The following is an 18937-nucleotide window of genomic DNA, read 5'->3' on the forward strand; positions in this document are numbered from 1 at the left end:
GCAATAAAATAAATATGATTTTTAAACTAAAGTTTTTTTCCCCCAGAATTTTAATTTAGAATGTAGAATTTTGGACATGTAATGCGATTAAATAAGACAAACTATTGTGGCTTAGTTTTGAAATCCGTACTGTAGGCGCAAAAAATGTTTGGGTTGTCGTTTCATTGGCGAAAATTAGTGGGACATGTTGTGTTTTAAAACTTTTATAACACTTATTTCTGTATGGCAGTTTAGAAAAAGTAGGCAACGAGAAGAATTCCGGCGGTCATTTCATGCTTATCAAAGGCGCGAAGCAAATTTGGTATTTTGAAGGCGCTCGGGTATCAGTAGCTACATGATTAATATGTTACTTTGGCATTGTTTTGTGATATCCACATACAAAATTGGAGTCGGTGGTTTTAAAGACACCATTTTATGTAAATCTGGCGTGTTAAGCCTAAATAATGTACGTATGTTCTAGTGTTTTACACCTTCAGTACAGTGCCTTTATTTGGATTCATGCGGTGTCTGAAATGTCAAGAGTGTTGAATTCCTTTATATATCTGTAATTCGACCTGCAGTATAGTTTGTTATGCTGTATGAAGGGCCATGTAGATTGTATCACGTGATTGTTTAAAAATGGGGATTACATTTACAGAGGGTTCAACAGTGCATTTTTAACAACATATGTGATGTGCAGCATCACATATGATCCAAATCTTATTTCAAATATACTACCGATATACTACCACTTTTGTGTTACTTTCAACACATTTTGTGTCAACGTTTCTACATTTGTGTTACAAATATACAATTTGTGTTACAAATAGCGACTTCTTTTAACACTGACTGTGTTGAAAGTAAAACAAAATGTGTTGCTCTTAATTAGATATGAAAGTGTCTCAAAAATGAGATGTTATATGTTGTTTTTTACATTTATGTTGCGAGTGTGTTGTTGCTCTTACTACTAATAACAATGAACATCATTTTACGTAGTACACAAAATTGTTTTATGACGGAGGTTTATTATTCTTATTCTTATTATTATTAGTAGTATTAGTAGTAGTAGTAGTAGTAGCAGCAGCAGTAGTAGCAGTACCCGTAGTGGTTGCTGTTGCTCTATGCGTAGAGGAATATGAAATGTTGATGAAAAAATATATATATTACTATTTGTCTAGTTTTTTGTTATTGCAAGTTTATTATTATTATTATTATTATTATTGTTATTATTATTATTATTATTATGCTATTGTTGTAGTGGTGGCCGTGGTAGCTAGTAATAGCAGTGGTAAAATATAGCTTCATTATTGCTCCGTTACACATCTGTTCTTCCCAACATAGGGTAAGGTGTTGAACAGCTTATCGCATCAAAGTTTCATTCATATGTTAAAAGATTTGAATAATGCATTTTATTTTCATTTGGTGTTAACTTGTAACCGTATATAATGCAATATATAATGCAAAACTGCAAAAAAACTATTTAATTTAGGATTATTTCTTTATTAATGAGCATTCTTTCGCTAGTTAAATCTTTTTCCTAGTTAACGTGAACAGGAACAGCTCCATACCGATATTTCCGGTATCACTTACGTGAACATATTTATTTATTTATTGCGTTGCACACAGTCTGGTTTAATATAGTTTTGAATCAATGTTTGATGTAAATGTTGTTTAGAGAGTGCAAACAAATCAGCTTGCTAGTCTATCAAAAGATTTAGGTTGAATACAGTTTCAAGAATTTGACAGATGTCAGCCAGTGTTTGTTGGATGCATTTACACTGGTTTAAAATTAGGTCTGGAAAAGTGTTTTGGACAATCTTGCCCTCTTAAATCCATTTGAATCAAAGCACAAGCCCGTTTGAAGGAGGTGTGTAATTGGGGTTTCGACATGTATGACATTCCCAGATGTCTTTGAAATGGTAGGCCCGTTAAGCAGGTCGTTGGAGGGCGGGACGGGTTAAAATCACTTGTACGCAGTTGTCATGGCCTGAACAATTTAAAAAAGATAAGAATGTTGTAATTGGGGGATGGATGATATAGGCTCCTTTTAAACTCACTTGCCCTCTTCTCTCACTCAAAAGCACACGCACATAGGCTTCAGACGCGTACACACACACACACACACACACACACTATGGTAAACTACGGTTTAATACAAGTCAAATTAACTATTCGATTTACACACCTGTTTTCGAAAATAATAAATTAACAGAATGACAGGCGGCACAATTAAATACCAAATGGTGTATATTGCACTTAAATTGTTGAGATAACAAAATGGAGAAAACTATTCTGCATTAATATGTGTATTTTTTGGCAAGGTCGAAGGTTACACAAAATGTTTTTCATGGTAAACAGACGTATTTAAAATGCAATATTACAGACTATATATGAGACACCAGTAGGCCTAATGTTTATTCTGTAGCTCACGAGATTTCAGCTGGTTCGTCTGTGTAATATAACCATGGTACTAAGTATGACTTCCTATTAGCTGAAGGATTTTGGCATGTGAAAAGTTGCTGCGGCACCTGAATGAAACTTATTTTGACCAGATGTTAGTATTTTTCTAAAGCGTCACGTGAAATGAACAGATGTTCAGCAGTAGTATGGACACGCCTTCATACGTTCTCCTTGAAAAGAGCTTGAAATAAGTTTTTTGGACATAAATCATCCGCTATATTAGGCTCTTCAAAAGAAAGAGGAAAGACTAGATCGATGATTTTGGTACATTTCCTTAAATATGGATTTGTTTGAACCGTCCTTCGAGTGCACCGGTCCTCATTTGGAAAAGGCAAAGCAATACGTTGGCTTCTACAGAGCAGAAATGTGATGAAGAGCAAAAAAGGGAAATGCCATGTCATTTTCAAGGGCGGAAAGGCACTCTTCGAGTGATATGGACTTGACGTTAGGTAAATATTGATATCACGGATTACTTTCACCTTGCAATTTGTAGCCTGTGATATATAGGCTACTGCACGATACACAGCCATGTCGCGTTAGTTATTTTGCAAATGTATCTGAAATTAAATCACAAATCATTGTTAATAAGTACAAATATAAAGAAACTGTTTTTTTTTCATAATTAGTAGCACTTTAAACTCGATTTTTGTTTTGTAGGTATCGATGACATCCAGCCTATCTATCTATCTATTTATCTTAGAAACACACATAACAATGTATTAAATAAAATAAATAAGGCCCAGTATTCATAAGACAACCGATTGTCGGATGAGTATATGATCTCTTGCGTTTAAATGTGAAATTTGTTTTTCTTTTCAGATTTTGTTTCTTCATCGGAAAAGTATGGAATCAAGGCACTAAGTCATCTGAAAGGTAAGAGCAAGGAATTGGCAGACTAAAAGTATAGCGCGCTCACCCTACAAAGGCCTTACGTAGTAGGCCTTGTTTACGTGGCCTTGCCAAGTGATAAAATATAACTAGGTCTAATGAAATGGCATACATTATGATGTAAATGTTCATCTGAACCACCGAGAATAAAACAGCTTTAATTCAGCGTGTTCATGGAGAAATGTTTTGTGCAGGAAGTCAGTGTTTTCATTAACCAACAAACACAAGAAGGTTGTCATGAAACTGTTAGCTGTGAATATAACACATCGTACGCCGTTTCAACCTTTATTTGCCTTATACAGGCTACCGCCCTTGATTTGGATTGTTATGAGAAATTATGAAAAAGGAGTCCTATGTTGTATGAACTTGAACTTCTGGAAATCTGGATTATACAATAGCGGAATGTTTGCATTGCCCGAGATTCAGTTAATTTATGAATTACGCACAATCCATTAAAAAACACGATACAGCAAAATAAGAGAGACTATGCAGAATAAATCCCCCATGTAAAAATGACTGTAACTGTGATGCCATGGTTTTGAGGCGAAGAATGTCACATTGTCAGCAGCTGTGCTTCTGACGGACAATTATAGGGAAATTCCTCTTCCTAACCAAAACCTCATGCAGTCGCGCAGTTGAAAAATGGCGCAATTCCAAATATGTCATTTCAACAACGTAACAATGCAATTGTCTTACAACTGAGCGTTCACTGTATCATTTATTTCGTATTGCAATTTCGCGTTCTAAAAGATCAGTCTTTGAAGTTAACGGTTCAGGCTGGACGTATAATGGATATCGATACAGCCATTCGATTGGAAATTCCTTCAGGAAGATATTAGTAAAAGGACGCTTCGTGGCAATACCAGTCGCAAATCCATTACCTCGCAGCTCTGCAAGAATCACGTTACATATGAAACCTACTTTAAAATGTTATATTGATGAATTAAAAACATCTATATTATTATTATTATTATTATTGTTGTTGTTATTGTAACCATCATCAACAACAACGATAACAATATATATATATATATATATATATATATATATATATATATATATATAAATATATATATATAAATAATAATAATCGCTCATTTGTTTTTATCGTAGTATTGCTTTTGAAGTACCACATGCTGAATTTTTGAAAGTTTGTATTTGCATGGTTAATTAAATTAAAGGTTACAACACTTGCAGTAAACGGAGTTATAAAGGCAATTGTTTACTAGAACGTGTCTAATATAATGTATGTTGCGTATTGAATTTGCTCTCCCGCAAGAAAAAGGACTTGGTCAAGTAGACAGTTTGAGAATGGCCCAAGCCTGCCAACAGGTGCTTCTTCGTCATGGTCTTTTTTAAACCCTCGGTTCAACGTAGCCTACATTTCAGATATGTTTATTTATCGTGTACTTTGCCTGAAATAATGGCCAGCCTAGTTTATCGAAATGTATTGTCCTTCTTTTACGAATGATTTCAACCTTTAATTAATTAAATGAGAAGTTTTAATTATACCTTTGAATTTTTTTAACATAGTTATTAAATATACCATTAGAATTGGTATCACGTGTTTCCAACGCATTCTGGCGCAACTGAGGAAAAGTACATTGTTTCAGCTGAAATTCAAAGCCTATTTGTAAAACGTGAACATACATCTTTTCATTTTAACACTTTTGACAAAGCATTGTAAAATTTCTGATGACAGGATTCTCGAAAGAGGGACTGCATACTACTAACTATAAACACAATTATTCAAAGACAAACAAGGGTTATTTTTTATTGAGTGCAGGCTTTCATTTTAATGAAAAAATGCTCGTATATAATGTTTAAAGAAGTTAAAAGGCTTCTGTTACTGCGCATTTTGCACCATCATATAAAAGGATCGAGTGGAAAAGGCACATGTATTTGAATTTGAGGCACATTTTGCTCTGTTTTCAAATAATATTTGAAACTGCTTAGCATTTATTTGAGAATTACCTGTAAAATGAATTCTTAGAAAAATAAATCTTTTTTTCTTTTTAGAAGATTTTTTAAATGATTTATCTAAATCCTGTAAAAGTCGTGGTAGAGTACTTAAGTAGCCTTCATCTGATTAACTGTTGTAACTTAGGGACAAAAAAACTCTTTAATTCAGATTTTCATTAGTGGATAATAATCTTTTTTCAGACCAAAGCTGATTTATTACAATGTAGCCAAAAGTCAAACACTCACAAGAGAGAACAACAGGCTATGATAGACAGTGAATAAGTGGAAAGTTAGCATTGAGTACAACAAAACACACCACTCCATTATAATTACATTGGTATTATTTACACATATAGACTGTTTATCTACATAGTTTCACTTTTACAAGAATATCTTTTAAAAAAAGTTGTTTATTGTTCTTTACTGCATCTCAATGTAAATAGGGATAGCATGGTTGATCATATTATTCTAAACAGGTTTTTAGTACAGTGAAAGTAACATAATAATGTAATAATCGGACAAGAAAAAGGATTTTGGAAAATGAAAAGGGAAAACTGCAAAAAGTTCCCCCACTAAAGAGGCATTTGACCTAATAACGTTTCCTGCTTGCCAATTGTAGGCCTTTCAACTTTTCAGTCTCAAAAGAAGGGCCATTCAGATTATTCTGATAACACACACACATGTCTGAAAAGCCACCAAATAGTTAGAAAAATTATTTTGGCCTGGATTCAGTCAATATCTTGAACTTTGACTCAGAGCCAGAACGCACGTCTCTGTTTTTTCTTCACCAAACTAGTTTGCTAAATTCTGTGATCAGTAGGATTAAATCATCAAACTGGCCTTCAATAAAGTGATGCCATATATGCATAAATTAGTAAAATAAAGTTAACAATTGAATCCAGCCTATGATTTGTTGCATTATTGCTAGCAGTAGTCTGGACCCATCTAGGGAAAAACTACTCTCAGGGAAAGACTGAATATTACTAAAATGTACTTTGGCCTTAATTTCATCCAGGTGTCTAAGGTTCTTATTTAAAATTTATTAATTCCAGTGTTCACCAAACACAAAATGCCTAATGTTTCATAAGTTATAAACAAAAATGGTAAGACCTTTTAAGTCTTGTAATTTCTAGTTCAGGACCTTGCATGATGGGGTTAGATACAACCTGGCACCTCCCAACCAGATACAGAAATACACTTTATGACTTTGTATAGGGTGAACCTCTCTCCATATCTTCATAAGATCCCTATAACTCAAGGCAGGCTTATAAATATTGGGCTCCTCCTTGACTATATGCATTTGCTTTATTTGAAGATATAATTAAATATAGTTTGATAGACAGTCTGTTTCCTGCCTCTCACCCAATGCAGACTGAGATAGGCTCTAGCACCCCCCCTGACCCTGATCAGGATAAGCGGGTATAGATAATGGATGGATGGATAGACAGACTGTGCATAGACACAGAATATGATAGTAAGAGCCAATCCTGTCAGAATGGAAACTGACTAAGCTAATTGTTTCTAGATAAGAAATATGTTCCTATAGGTTATCCTACTGTAATTCAAGGGGAGCCCCATGAACTGTAATGTACTTTGAAAGCATTTGATCCAACTGCAATCTTGCATTTAACACACTCTAATTGATAATTACTTTTGGCAATATGAGTTTGTTACTCAATGCTTTGGTCAAAGTGCAAAAACGTCTCCTTTTTGTTCATACATTCAGAGGGCAAATAAGTCATATGAATTGATGGTTTTCAACATACAGTTAATGATAAAGATGCTCTGAACAAATACACATTAATAATTTGGAACATACATGAAGATGTTTTGGCAAATATACTGCAATTGAAATCATAGCAGGTATAACCAGATGTTTTACTTCATAATGCAATTTTATATTCTGGAATATGTGTTTTGCAACCCTATAGAACGAACTGTCTTCTCAAAGTCTCAAAGCATTTATACCAACTCGGAGGCATCTAAACCAAAAACAAAATTATAATGAATTATTCATGAATTCCTCCTATTGGTTGACTCTTATTTGGAACAGATGTGTCCAGTTTACCCTGGAGAGCTTCATTTGGCTCTTTGCTTGGAAAGTAGCAACAAATAAACAGTGATGTCACACAGAAATGATCAATTTGACTGTGTGCAGTTTTCAGGTAAATTAGCCAATGATGAAACTGCTGTTGTCTTTTCCCTGAACTGTTTTCTTTTAGTTTTCATTGACTTATGTATTTGACTATTGGAACCCATCACCTTATAAAGCATAATACATCCACTGTCCCTTTGGTTTATCATTTGAGTGCAAATTAGAACAATCATTATGATTACATTTGAACTACTATGACATGAAAGGAACGATCTGCCGATTTTCTTTAAAGCAAGTTTGCAATTGGACAGTCACACATTTTATAGTAGAACCACCAATAATAGTGTTTATTTAAAAAGATGTAATACTCTTTACCAGACAACGCAGGTATCTATGGACTATCTGCATCAGTTACAATAGATTATTTTGGTAAAGTTGTTGTACACAGATAGGCAGATAGTCTATCACAAATATTCAGATATATCACAGTAATTTATATCTCTTTGTACCAAAAATGACCTGTATATGGATTTACACTGGCAAATATGCAAAGATGTCCTGGTCCATTGTGATTAGCACTTAAAGTCCTCCAATGTATTCTTCCTCTATGTTATCTTAGATGCTAGGAAGGGGCATTCAGTCTAAAGAGTTCAGTGCTTTGTCGTTCACATAAAATTTCTGGAATCCTTAAACATATGATGATGTGTAAGGAAGAATTATGTGACTGGAAAAAACAGCAATTCTTGATTAAATTTAATTTCTTAAACTAAGGAGAAAGGATATAGTGGATAGACTGATTGATTACAATGATTAATATTATTATTGTAATACTAATCTTTTAGTAATTAAATAAGGTGCTAACAGAAAACCGTTAACAACCTCCTTCATGGCCCTTCTCAGTCACTGTCCATTTATACAATTGGATATGTGCTGTACCAATTCAGATTAAGTACCTTTCCAGCTAAAAGGTAACCTCTCAAGAAAAATGGGGAAGTTAGAACCCAGTTAGATTCATATTTGGTTGTTAGATAATTTTATCAGGTGAGCTTTCCTCAAGCAGTCTTTATTTTTTATAAAATGGTCTCAGAGAAATGTTTGATGCATGTTACATACATATTTACTGGTAATTTCCCCTGGCCGTTTCACATAATAAAAATTACTCCTCAGGGAGGGATGTGTCTAACCTTTTCAGTATTTAAAAAAAAATATTGATTTGTTGAACATTTGTTTAGCAAATATTTCAGGAAAAATTGACATGAATATGGACAATATGAGACCATTCCTATAATGTTTTTTTTAAAATGACTTAAAAATAACATTCAAGGAACATCAGGGAAACTGGACAAATGTATACCTTGTTTTCCAGGAAAGTTCTGGAAACCCTGAATTTAGGAGGATAGTTCAATGATACAAAATGTGACACATCCATAATTTTGATGTGCAAATTTCTGCTTACAAGTTCATACCCCAACCACCTCAACCACTGTGTCACACTGCTAACAGTTGGTATCCATAGGAATGAAATTGTTGAGGCAGGTGGAGGCTCTACTGAACACCACAGAGCCTTCAAGGCATTGGTGTAGCAGCGCTATTGCCCAAGATGCTGTGTTCAGGTAATGATAGTAGTGCATGTACTATAATGTGCAGTGGTGGCATTTTACCACTCCAGTGGCAAAAATGAAAACTCCAGCTGAACCCCATTCTCCTTCAAAACGTTTAACAAATGCCACCAGTGACCACACCAGCCCCCCTCACGCTCACTCTTAAAGAAACGCGGACAACTTTTCATAGAATGAAAATGACAGTCAGGTACTGCACCTGACAACACATAGGTCATCACACACCCTCTGGTTACTTCCAGTACTCGTATAGGTGATTTGTCAAGCTAACTGCAGATGTACCGCAGCTAGGTTTACCTCGTAGACTTAGCTGTAATGTGTGAGTTGCCAGTTTTTACTTCTTTTGGACTCGATCACAATGCACTACCAAATCTCTGACTGTGCACGCTAATAAAATCACTTTCAGGGACAAACTAATGCCGAACAGAGCTTCATTCCTTCTAGTCACATCTGAAATATACCATCATGGAAGGAAAAGAAAAAAGAGTAGTCTTGGAGTTACTGTAACTAAAATGTTTGTTATGAATGTGTAACCCACTGAAGAAATTCCTATTGTTCAGTTTTTACTTAATGTTATATTGTTAAAAACTGTTTACATTTGAATAAAAAGGAACATGTATATAATTTCTTCATTAAAAATGTAAAACAGAACATGGGCTGTAGCTACTCATAATTTCATGGAATTTCAACCCTTCTTCTTTACTGCAACCAGCTCTCCTATGTTTTCATCATCTCCTGTCTTTTCAGTTGGTAGGCCTACATAGATTCTATTGCAGCTTTTATCTTATTCTTCAAAGGTTCTACTTGGAGAATATAGTATAGACTTTGGATAAATAAGGCCAATCCCAACACCCCCCACCCCCCCCAAAAGAAAAATTGTACGGACACATGATCATATATGCCCCATCCTATGTCTTCCTCACTGGTTTCACATTTCATCATTCAATTATCTGAGGAGTTGCGCTTTATGAAATGCAACAACTGACCCTGCGGCATGCCCACATGCCAAAAAAATACTGCCTGTGCTGATGACAAAAGAGAAATCTATAATTTTATTTGAGTGAGATCTTTTCATCTTTGATTTACCGGTCTCCATTCGCCCTAACTGGAACCACATTGTTTGATCTTTCATATCGTCGTAACCTTTGAGCAAAGCTTGTTCTAGTTATGGCTCCCTTCAGATTTGTGAACAGGCATGCGATGCTCCTCTGTTTCGGGTTCAACGTGCCGCTTTCAAGCTGCTTGGGGGTGGGGGGAGGTTTGGGGGTGGCGAGGCGGATGCGTAACAAACACAGGAACATTGTAAATTAGAACCATTTCAATGCCATTAAACAGCCTCCTTCATAGTTATGTTAGTTTTTAAAGAGGCATTGGAACTGTTGGAGAATCTTCAACATAATTGCTTTCATTGAGGGGAAATCGTTCATGTGTCACTCCTGAAGAAATAGCACTTCATTGATTGTTGTGTTACTCACAATTATGGAGTCGGCTAGTTTAGATCTTGAAAACCCCATTGGCATCCAAGGATAAATGGTTATAAGCATGGCGTATAATTTCCTGCCCAGTGAAGGCCCTCTTGGCTAGATATTTTTGTGAGAGTACAAATGTAACTAGAAAAATAGTAAGTCACCTCCATCACTTTGTAGTTACAAAAGACTAGCATGCTCTTTCAAAATGCTTTCATAAGAAAAAAATTGGAGAAAGTGCCTCCATGATATCTAAAATGATCTGAAAATTTGAAAAGGTGTTTTGTATACTTAAAAAAACAAACATATGAAACAAAATATCTGGAGCCATAATGTGTCAGCATTTCACCACGATGAAAGACATATTCCTAATCGAGAGCGACTCTGTGCTTGAAATAGCATCCCAAAAAATGACGAGAGCCAGAGTTCTGCTTTCATATGTGTTCAAGGAACAAGTGAAATGAGTCCTGCGCCCCGTGTTTACGTTCCGTGCGATGTGCGCCACCCAGGCAGTAGACAAGACACGGATCAGGGTGCCTTCTGGGGATACACAATGATGTCACAGACAGGAAATGGCTGGGAAGACTTGGCACTTCACAGAACTGGCTCCTCGTCCATTGGCTCAGGGGCAGCCCTGTGAAAATAAACAGGCAATCAGAACGCGGTGCAAGAGTACACAATGACATTGTAGAGTTTCATGGATAATAAAAGCTGATTTTTCACTTCTGTGTGATGTTTATTTGTGTTATCCAGTTGTCCATAAATAGAGGCCCTTTTGCAGGAAGTATAAACACACATCAAGTGGAAAAACAGTTTAAATCCAAAGCGATGATTTCAAATGTTCCTGTTTACGTTTAAGCATGTTTGAATGGCTGTATATTTAACAAAAAAGTTATGGTTTGAAAAAGAAAGGAGAAAAGATTATTTTCTAAGGGGATAGAAAAAGAAAGTATCCTGGTAGAATGTAAACTATTTTACTTTCATGGAAGTTCAGCTCATTTTGCTGTGAAATCGTACACTGGTTTATCCCGCCAGACATCTCCTGCACATGTGGCTATGGTTGGAATGCATTTTTAAATCATATCTAGTCAAAGGAAAGCTGTAAACTATACATTTTTGAATTAAGCTACACCAAAAATAGCTCTGTTATATTTTACTGAGTGTGTGCTTCAAGCACTGCCAGGGAAATCTGATATGCTGAAAACCACAGTAGCTTTGGTGTGTTGCTCAATAAACACGTGTAGATAGATATAGATTGGCAGAAGTCGCATGCATAAAGGGAGCATTCTCACTTTGAAAGTGTCCCCCCACACACTGTAAGCAGGTTCTACTTTTCCAGGGTTTAAACAAAGTGGAAAGCAGAGCACTAATTCAATAAAAATACAGGGAATGGTGGTTTTGCATTTAAACACTTCTGTTTAAGTAAATAAAATGATTTGCTTTAGAGGTGAAAGCTTCCAGAATGTGAAAAGAAAAAGGCTATGGTGAGGCAAAATCTCTATAATAAATCCTATACTAATCCACACAAATGGGGAAACCAGATTTGATATGGACTCCATTTTAATAATGCAACAATGAACAACGGTATGTCTGGAACTTCAGATTACCAAGCTATGGTTACTTGCCAAATGTAAATAAATTAATTAACTAAATTTTAAAAAAGGGTATCGCATAGAGCATCATGTCCAGCCAACCAAATAATGTGCAGAAAGCCAGAACTTTGTTTCCCTTCACAGGGCACGTTCAGCTGCACAGCCATCGCACCACAGTACTGCCCATCTTTTGCAACAGGCACAGACATACTGCAGCCACCCACAGTTGGACAGGAGTCTAGCCTGGATTCAATCAACATTTGTCCTTAACTTTGACAATTAAATTCTAGTGTTTGTTTTTTTCACAGGCAGAGTTTGGCAACTTCAGATCATTAAAATTTACCTGCCAAATTGTGTATGTGAAAAACAAAACAAATGCTCTTAATTTAAGGGCAAAGGTTAATTGAACCCAGGGTACTGAGAGATGATACAGGTAAGAGCCTGCTGACTGAATCACTCCCTCCATAGGAAATGCTATGGCTGGGTGTTGCATTATGGGACACACAGCCAGAGTTGGAACTCCTTTTCAGCGAGTAATTCTGGCCGGTGGGGAACATCCCTTCACTAAGAAGCCATTCCTTAGCTGGATATGCCTCCATAGCCATTTGTTATTTTATTTACAATTTTGTTGTACCACATATAATAATAGTATTTGCAAAATTATTGTAGAATACATGGGCCAATTATAGCAGAATTACATTTTAAAACGAAGAATATAGCAATACAAAGAATTATAGACATCCTGTGTACAGTAGCTAGAAATACATTGTCATTAGCATTTTATTTTTTAATCAAAATCTAGCCCTTTCGGAAAAGCAGAAACCTGGGTTTCTGGTTGCACTGCTGGATAGATGTTAAATGGGATAGCCACTTAATTATGTTGAATCATTCAGCCTTTAATTAAGTTTTGTCAATGTTTGCACAAGCAATTTGTAGAGCAGTCTTTGGCTTAGATCATTTCATTGCTGTAAAGTGTTAACATTACTGTGTCTACATTCAGCTATGCGCTGTAGAGAGAAAATCTAAAGTAATTATGCCCCACATAATGTGCTGTGTGACCTTTGAAAAGATTCTTTATGAATGTAGTCAGACTTTTAAGGCATGATCTTAAAAAGTCAAATCGATTGGGCTGGATTTTGTCCTTTTCAAACAGAACAAATGTAATTACTTATTTATAACACTTACTGGCTGCACATATTATTAATGCATGCAGTACAGGGCATTTTTTTAACAAATCAAAGTCCTGGATTCAAACAACTGTTGTTCTTAACTTTGGCTAACAATTAAATTAATGTGCTATCATGTATCTTCACAAATAGAATTTGTCTATTTAGTAATCACCAACCTCAATTCACCAAATTGTTTTTGTGAAGCAATTACACTTTATTAGTGAAAGTAAATCGAATATTGACTCAGTCTATATCCATACTATCATATATTGATTCTACTGTATATCTGATTAGCCCCAAACCAATTGCCTTTAATTACATTTTCATAGTATAACTAGAGTTTTTTTTTTTTTTTTATGAAAGTAACTTATAGTTGACCTTTTAGTGAAAACTGTTTTTGGTTTTGTTTAGTCATGTGACAGGATGTGAGCGTTCCCGTGCTGTGTGGCAACCTCTCGGTTAAGTGATCCCCCTCATGGTGAGAAATGTCCTCTTATAAATACAAAGTAATGTCTATAACGTGCAAGTATCGTTAAACATCTGTGTCAGTCAGAAAAATGCTGAGCGTGTATCAAAACACTATTTGTATCAAATCACTGCCGAATACATGATAATATTGTTTTCACCTTTTGATTCAAAACATTTGGTACTGTGGGTATTAGAAGACTTATTCAATCAAGTGCAGACAGCAGCAACGGAGAAACAGAGTAGTCCAGAGTAAGTGATATAGAGAGTGTTCGGTAACATGGTCTCGCGCATATTAACACATGCAGAGACCAAAGACATTCTGCCTGGATCTGAACCAGACCTGAATGGCAACATTCTGGGCCCAAGCCTGCTCAGGTGTCAGGTATTTGAATTCAAATGGACTTCTAATTTCAGGACTTCTGCTCATGCACCTATGTTTACACCTATGTTTGTGGATATTGACATGGTCGATTTTTTGTCAGACTACCCTATCCATGTCTATGCTATTTCTGTTTTCGAAAACATAATAAACTTGACTAGAACCAGCTTTGTGTCTTACCTGACTTCTTCTGGTTTTGATGAAAGGTTCACATCGACCGAGAGCAGTGACATTGCTCTGACAGCTTCTGTCTCATCCTTCTCCTGACTCGAGGCCTCGGCGAGTGATAGGTCAACAGTAGGGGAATACCTTTTTAGGCATTTCCAGTGCTTACCTAAAACACAGGACACAAATGTGTACTAATAGCAATACTGCTGCTGCTGCTGCTACTATTACCATTGTTTTTGTATTGATGAATCATAGATGAATCACAGTTTCATACTCAAAGGGAATTTGGGAATGGGGCAGCAGTGTGGTTTAATATTTCGGGAACTGAGCATGTAACCAAAAGGTTGCGGGTTCAGTTTCCAGGTAAGGCACGGCTGTTGCAGCCTTGACTAAACTGTATACTTTAGTCAAGTATTTTAGTCAAGCAAATAATCAGCAAACATCCAGCTGTATGAATGGATACTATGTTAAATTGCAAAAGCTGGATCTGGATAAGAGCATCTACTAAATGTCTGAAATGCAGTTTGGTGAATTATGTAATTATAGTTTGAACTAGAGACAGGACTTGTAGGATAGACTATAATATGTAACACAATGTACAATAGCTCAGTCACAAAGAATGAATACGAACAAGCACTTGTTTTTTAAACCACACTTGCTACCACGTAGTACTATATTTTTCATACTGCATATGAAGAGGGGTTTTACTGCATTCAGTATTTATGCATCTACTGGAAAGGCCTCCTCCTTAATCATGGTTAGATCTCTTAAAGGAAGCAAGGGCGCACTCACTGTGAACTTGGATGGTTTTCGTAATGGAGGTCACGCCGTTTGCGTTCGGTTTTGCGTGGAGAACGTCCTCAGAGAGGGGCTCCAGCTGAAAAGCGATACAAGCAGAAATAGCGAGACCTCAATATCAGGATCAAACCCGAAGGCGTTCTGAAAAACAGGAGACTGGTGGAGCATGCGTGCTCAAACAGGCGTTTGCGTGCACACACACACACACACACACACACACACACACACGTAACCCCTAAACATTCTGATTATTCAAAGAGGCCCTCCTAGCCATTGAAAGGAAGAACAGTAAATAGACTTCATCTGTGTTCCATGTGTAAAACGGGATAGAGGGTAAAGTGATGGATAGGATGGAGAGGATATCTGTACAGCTGTTTTGAGTGTTTGGGATCCTTTTCTCTTTTTCTCCTTCTTTGTAATGGTCAGTGAAAGTGGAGGAATTTGAATGACTAAATCCTTTGCTTCTTTCGTTGTTGACTATAACTGCTACATGATTCACTGTTGAGAAGATCTCTCTGAATTTTGTACAGTGGCCTGTAAGTGATTTGAACAAATCCCCCAAAACCAAAAACAAAACATTAATGACTAAAGACTGATAACATCAGTTTACAATCAATTATATATCACTGGTATTGCACTCCCTTGCCAGCACAATGGTCACTAGGGCCATAACATCAGCCCTATCCTCTCCCCCCTCGGGGTAATTAGCCTTCAGTGACACCCCCACCTGCCCTCCCTGGGGGGTGGACTCTCACCGGGTGCTAAGCCCCGTGCCTTAATTAACCTGTGTCTGCTGGGACCCGTGCCACAAAGCCATGCAGTGTCCCCCTGTCCCACAGACAGAATCAGAGTGTTGTTCCTCAGCATTACAATGATTCCCTTCTTCCTTTCCGGGCACGTATGGAGACTTAATTTGGACTAATTCTGCCTAATCTCCAGCACCCAGGGGCCACCACGGCCCAGCCTCTCTGTGTTTTATCTCAACTTAACACCCCCACATTCATTCCCTCCAATTGATCATGATCCACTTAAGCATACCAGGCTCGCTCTTTATATGCTCGACAACGGAACAATGTTTCATTTATGAGCAATGCAACTCAGCGGCTTCATCCAATTCATCTGGACCTGTAGTGTCAGGGTAGAAGTTAGGAACCTTTAGAAATTGTTTGATGTTTTTTGAGTGAGGGTTTTCTTTTACTGTCAACAAATGTTTGTGTGGTATACAATTTTATACAAAATAAATAATACAAAAGTAATATACATTTTCTGAACTTAATCATTAGCAAAGAAAAGACATGTATTATTGGAAGAACAAGGCCTCGTAAACAGAACATGGGGTTAAATACGGAAATGCTTTATCAAACCTAGGTAAGCAAATATGACATATTTAGTGATAGTTACAGCCCAACTTTAATAAGTCACCTATAACTGTTGGATTATGAATTTTAACTTTTGTAGTTTATGATATCAGTGCTCTGCCAAGTTCATTTTTTTTCTGGCAGTTCACTTCATACAAAATTATGTTTAATTCTTCATGCATATTTATTTTATTTAGAAGAATTTTCCTGACAGAATTCCCACTGCAGCACATTTTAAACACAAGAACTAACTCTGTTTCCTATCAAAACACATTCCACTGAGTCCTTTCCATGCTGTTGCCAGTTGCATGGGTAACAGCAGCCAGTACTCTGGATGGATAAGGACTGCTAACTGATATTTATCCCATTCCCATTGTGTGGCACAGGAAATGGTCCCTGAATTGGTGTATCCACATTTGATCCCAATTTCATTGGCAATACTAACATTCTCTGTTTATTTCTGAACTCTGGGAAATGCTCTGGGCCATTTGTTTAAAGAACATGTCGGATACGTATCCAAATTATTTATACCCATGGAAAGTGCTTGGCTCACATCAAATACCCTAATATGAGTGACCTACTTGGTCCGAGCTTTACTTGAGGTTATATTTTCAATGTTGCTAAGAGTCACTTTTTCTTCATTATAATTTATTATCTTATTTTTTTCTGTAGAACTTTACTATAGAACTTACCTGTATATTGTCTTCTGTTGTTACACTTATACAATTATCATAACTTACAGCTATCCTTGCAGCTCAAGTCCATTTTATTGACAGATAGATGGTTCCCTCATGGTCATGGAAAAAAAATATGGAAGAGCTCTTTATCAAAAGCTTTATCAAAACTTATGGCAAAGATGGACAGGTCAGTGGGCACAGCAGTGATGACAAGTGGCCAGGAAAAACGATGAATGAGGAGCAGCATTAAACAAAGAACCTGCAAAATGTTTAGGGATTTTAATCCCAGGGCACGTGAATAAACATGTCTGACAAACTGCAGAGCACTTCTGCACAGCTCTTTTCTGACCTTCGTAATTTGCAGATTTGCAGTGCAATGCAGCCAAAGCAAATCTAGATTCGTTTTAGACGAAAGCCCTGCCACCAACATGTATTTGTAAATCTGAAGACGCAGAAAATTAGTGATAATCGTCGTATTAATCAATGACAAAAACGGCTTTGATGGGGAACATATTGGCAAGGCTGCAATGTAGTTGTTTGACCAGCTGTATATGGTGACCAGATGAGAAGTGAATAAAATCAGGACAACTTTGTGATGGGGTGGAGAGTGTGATCACAAACAGGTTGGTGGGGCCATCGGGTGGGGGGTGTTTGAGATTCTAGTTCCACACGGAAGGGGAAGGGGGTGATTGGTGGGATGGGAGTAGGGAGATTGGGATTATGGACTGGGGGGGGACTTTGAATGCTTAATGATGCCATTGCCGGGCAAATGCTCATAAATCGGGACCGTGGTCACCGTGACTATGCAGTGTTGAATGGATTAATGGATGTCTTCTCAGTTCTGAGTTTTCTTGAAGTATCTTAATTTCTTGAAATAGAGAATTTATGGTGGAAGTTCAATAGCATCTAGGGTTACTGCATAAAAATGACAACATAAAGAAAATGTTTGATTGGATGTACAAGCTATGCGTTACACATTTAGCTAGTATTCATTCTGAAATAGTTTTACCTTTACCTAATAATAATAATAATAATAATAATAATAATAATAATTTTGATATTTGAGCGCAGTGAAAAAATTTTTTTGGGATGAAGTGCACACCAAGAAGCAAATGTTCTCAACATGGCAATCCCATGAAAACAACTGGCAAATTCAAGCCTAATTTGTCTTCACTTTCCCACATAATCCGACTATGTATCTTCCAAGGGTTGTCAAACATACAAGGAGTAAAAGGGTTCAATTTAGCTAACTGGATGATGAAGCCACAGTTAGGCAGAAGTAGACTCCTGAAGTCCTATGCTGGTTTAAGTACATTAACAAAGGCTAGTCAGACTTAGGGTCCCTAGACTTATTTGATCCGAGTGCCTGTGAAACAGCTTGCTAGGATGTTATGGGCAGTGATGTGCAGCAGAGCATTGCAATGTCATGTGGCAGGTTTGATTTACTGATTATAGTCTTAAATGCAGACATAAAGGATCTCTCTCCCAAACTGCTCTTCTTATTATTATGGAGTACCATTTTGTTTTTATAAATTCTATAGAATTTACTTGTAACAAAGAGGCTGCAAGTTCAAGTATCAGGGATGGGGCATTGATGTTGCACTATTGAGGCCTGTGTTGCTTCAGTAAATATCTAGGTAAAAGTGAAAATGTAAGCAATGTATTTTTTAATCATTAGGAAAAGTTAAGGACAAACATTGATCCCAGCCAATCGCAGCCAATGCCAGAGTTGTGTGGATGTGTTGGGTAACTGTGTGATCGCTTGCTTGCACATTGTCACGTATGTTGCGTTTCCCTCATGCATGCTCAGTGTCTGACTGTCACAATGCCGTCGCTGTGCCTGGCCCGAGCAGCGGGAG

At 36.8% G+C, this 18937-nt stretch overlaps 1 protein-coding gene across 1 annotated transcript in view; it reads right to left on the reverse strand.

Annotated features, from left to right (window-relative positions):
* Positions 1 to 5459: 5459 nt before the first annotated feature.
* Positions 5460 to 18937, reverse strand: part of LOC135263222 (histone deacetylase 9-like) — a 112348-nt gene continuing 98870 nt past the window's right edge. The window contains exons 26-28 of the mRNA XM_064351394.1: positions 15038 to 15122; positions 14258 to 14411; positions 5460 to 11103 (exon numbers count right to left, since the gene is read on the reverse strand). Of these exons, the coding sequence (XP_064207464.1) occupies positions 11064 to 11103; positions 14258 to 14411; positions 15038 to 15122 (279 nt within the window). The 3' untranslated portion in view covers positions 5460 to 11063. The remainder of the gene's footprint in view (positions 11104 to 14257; positions 14412 to 15037; positions 15123 to 18937) is intronic.

The sequence above is a fragment of the Anguilla rostrata genome, chromosome 1 (genome assembly GCF_018555375.3).
Source record: "Anguilla rostrata isolate EN2019 chromosome 1, ASM1855537v3, whole genome shotgun sequence".
Classification (NCBI taxonomy): domain Eukaryota; kingdom Metazoa; phylum Chordata; class Actinopteri; order Anguilliformes; family Anguillidae; genus Anguilla; species Anguilla rostrata.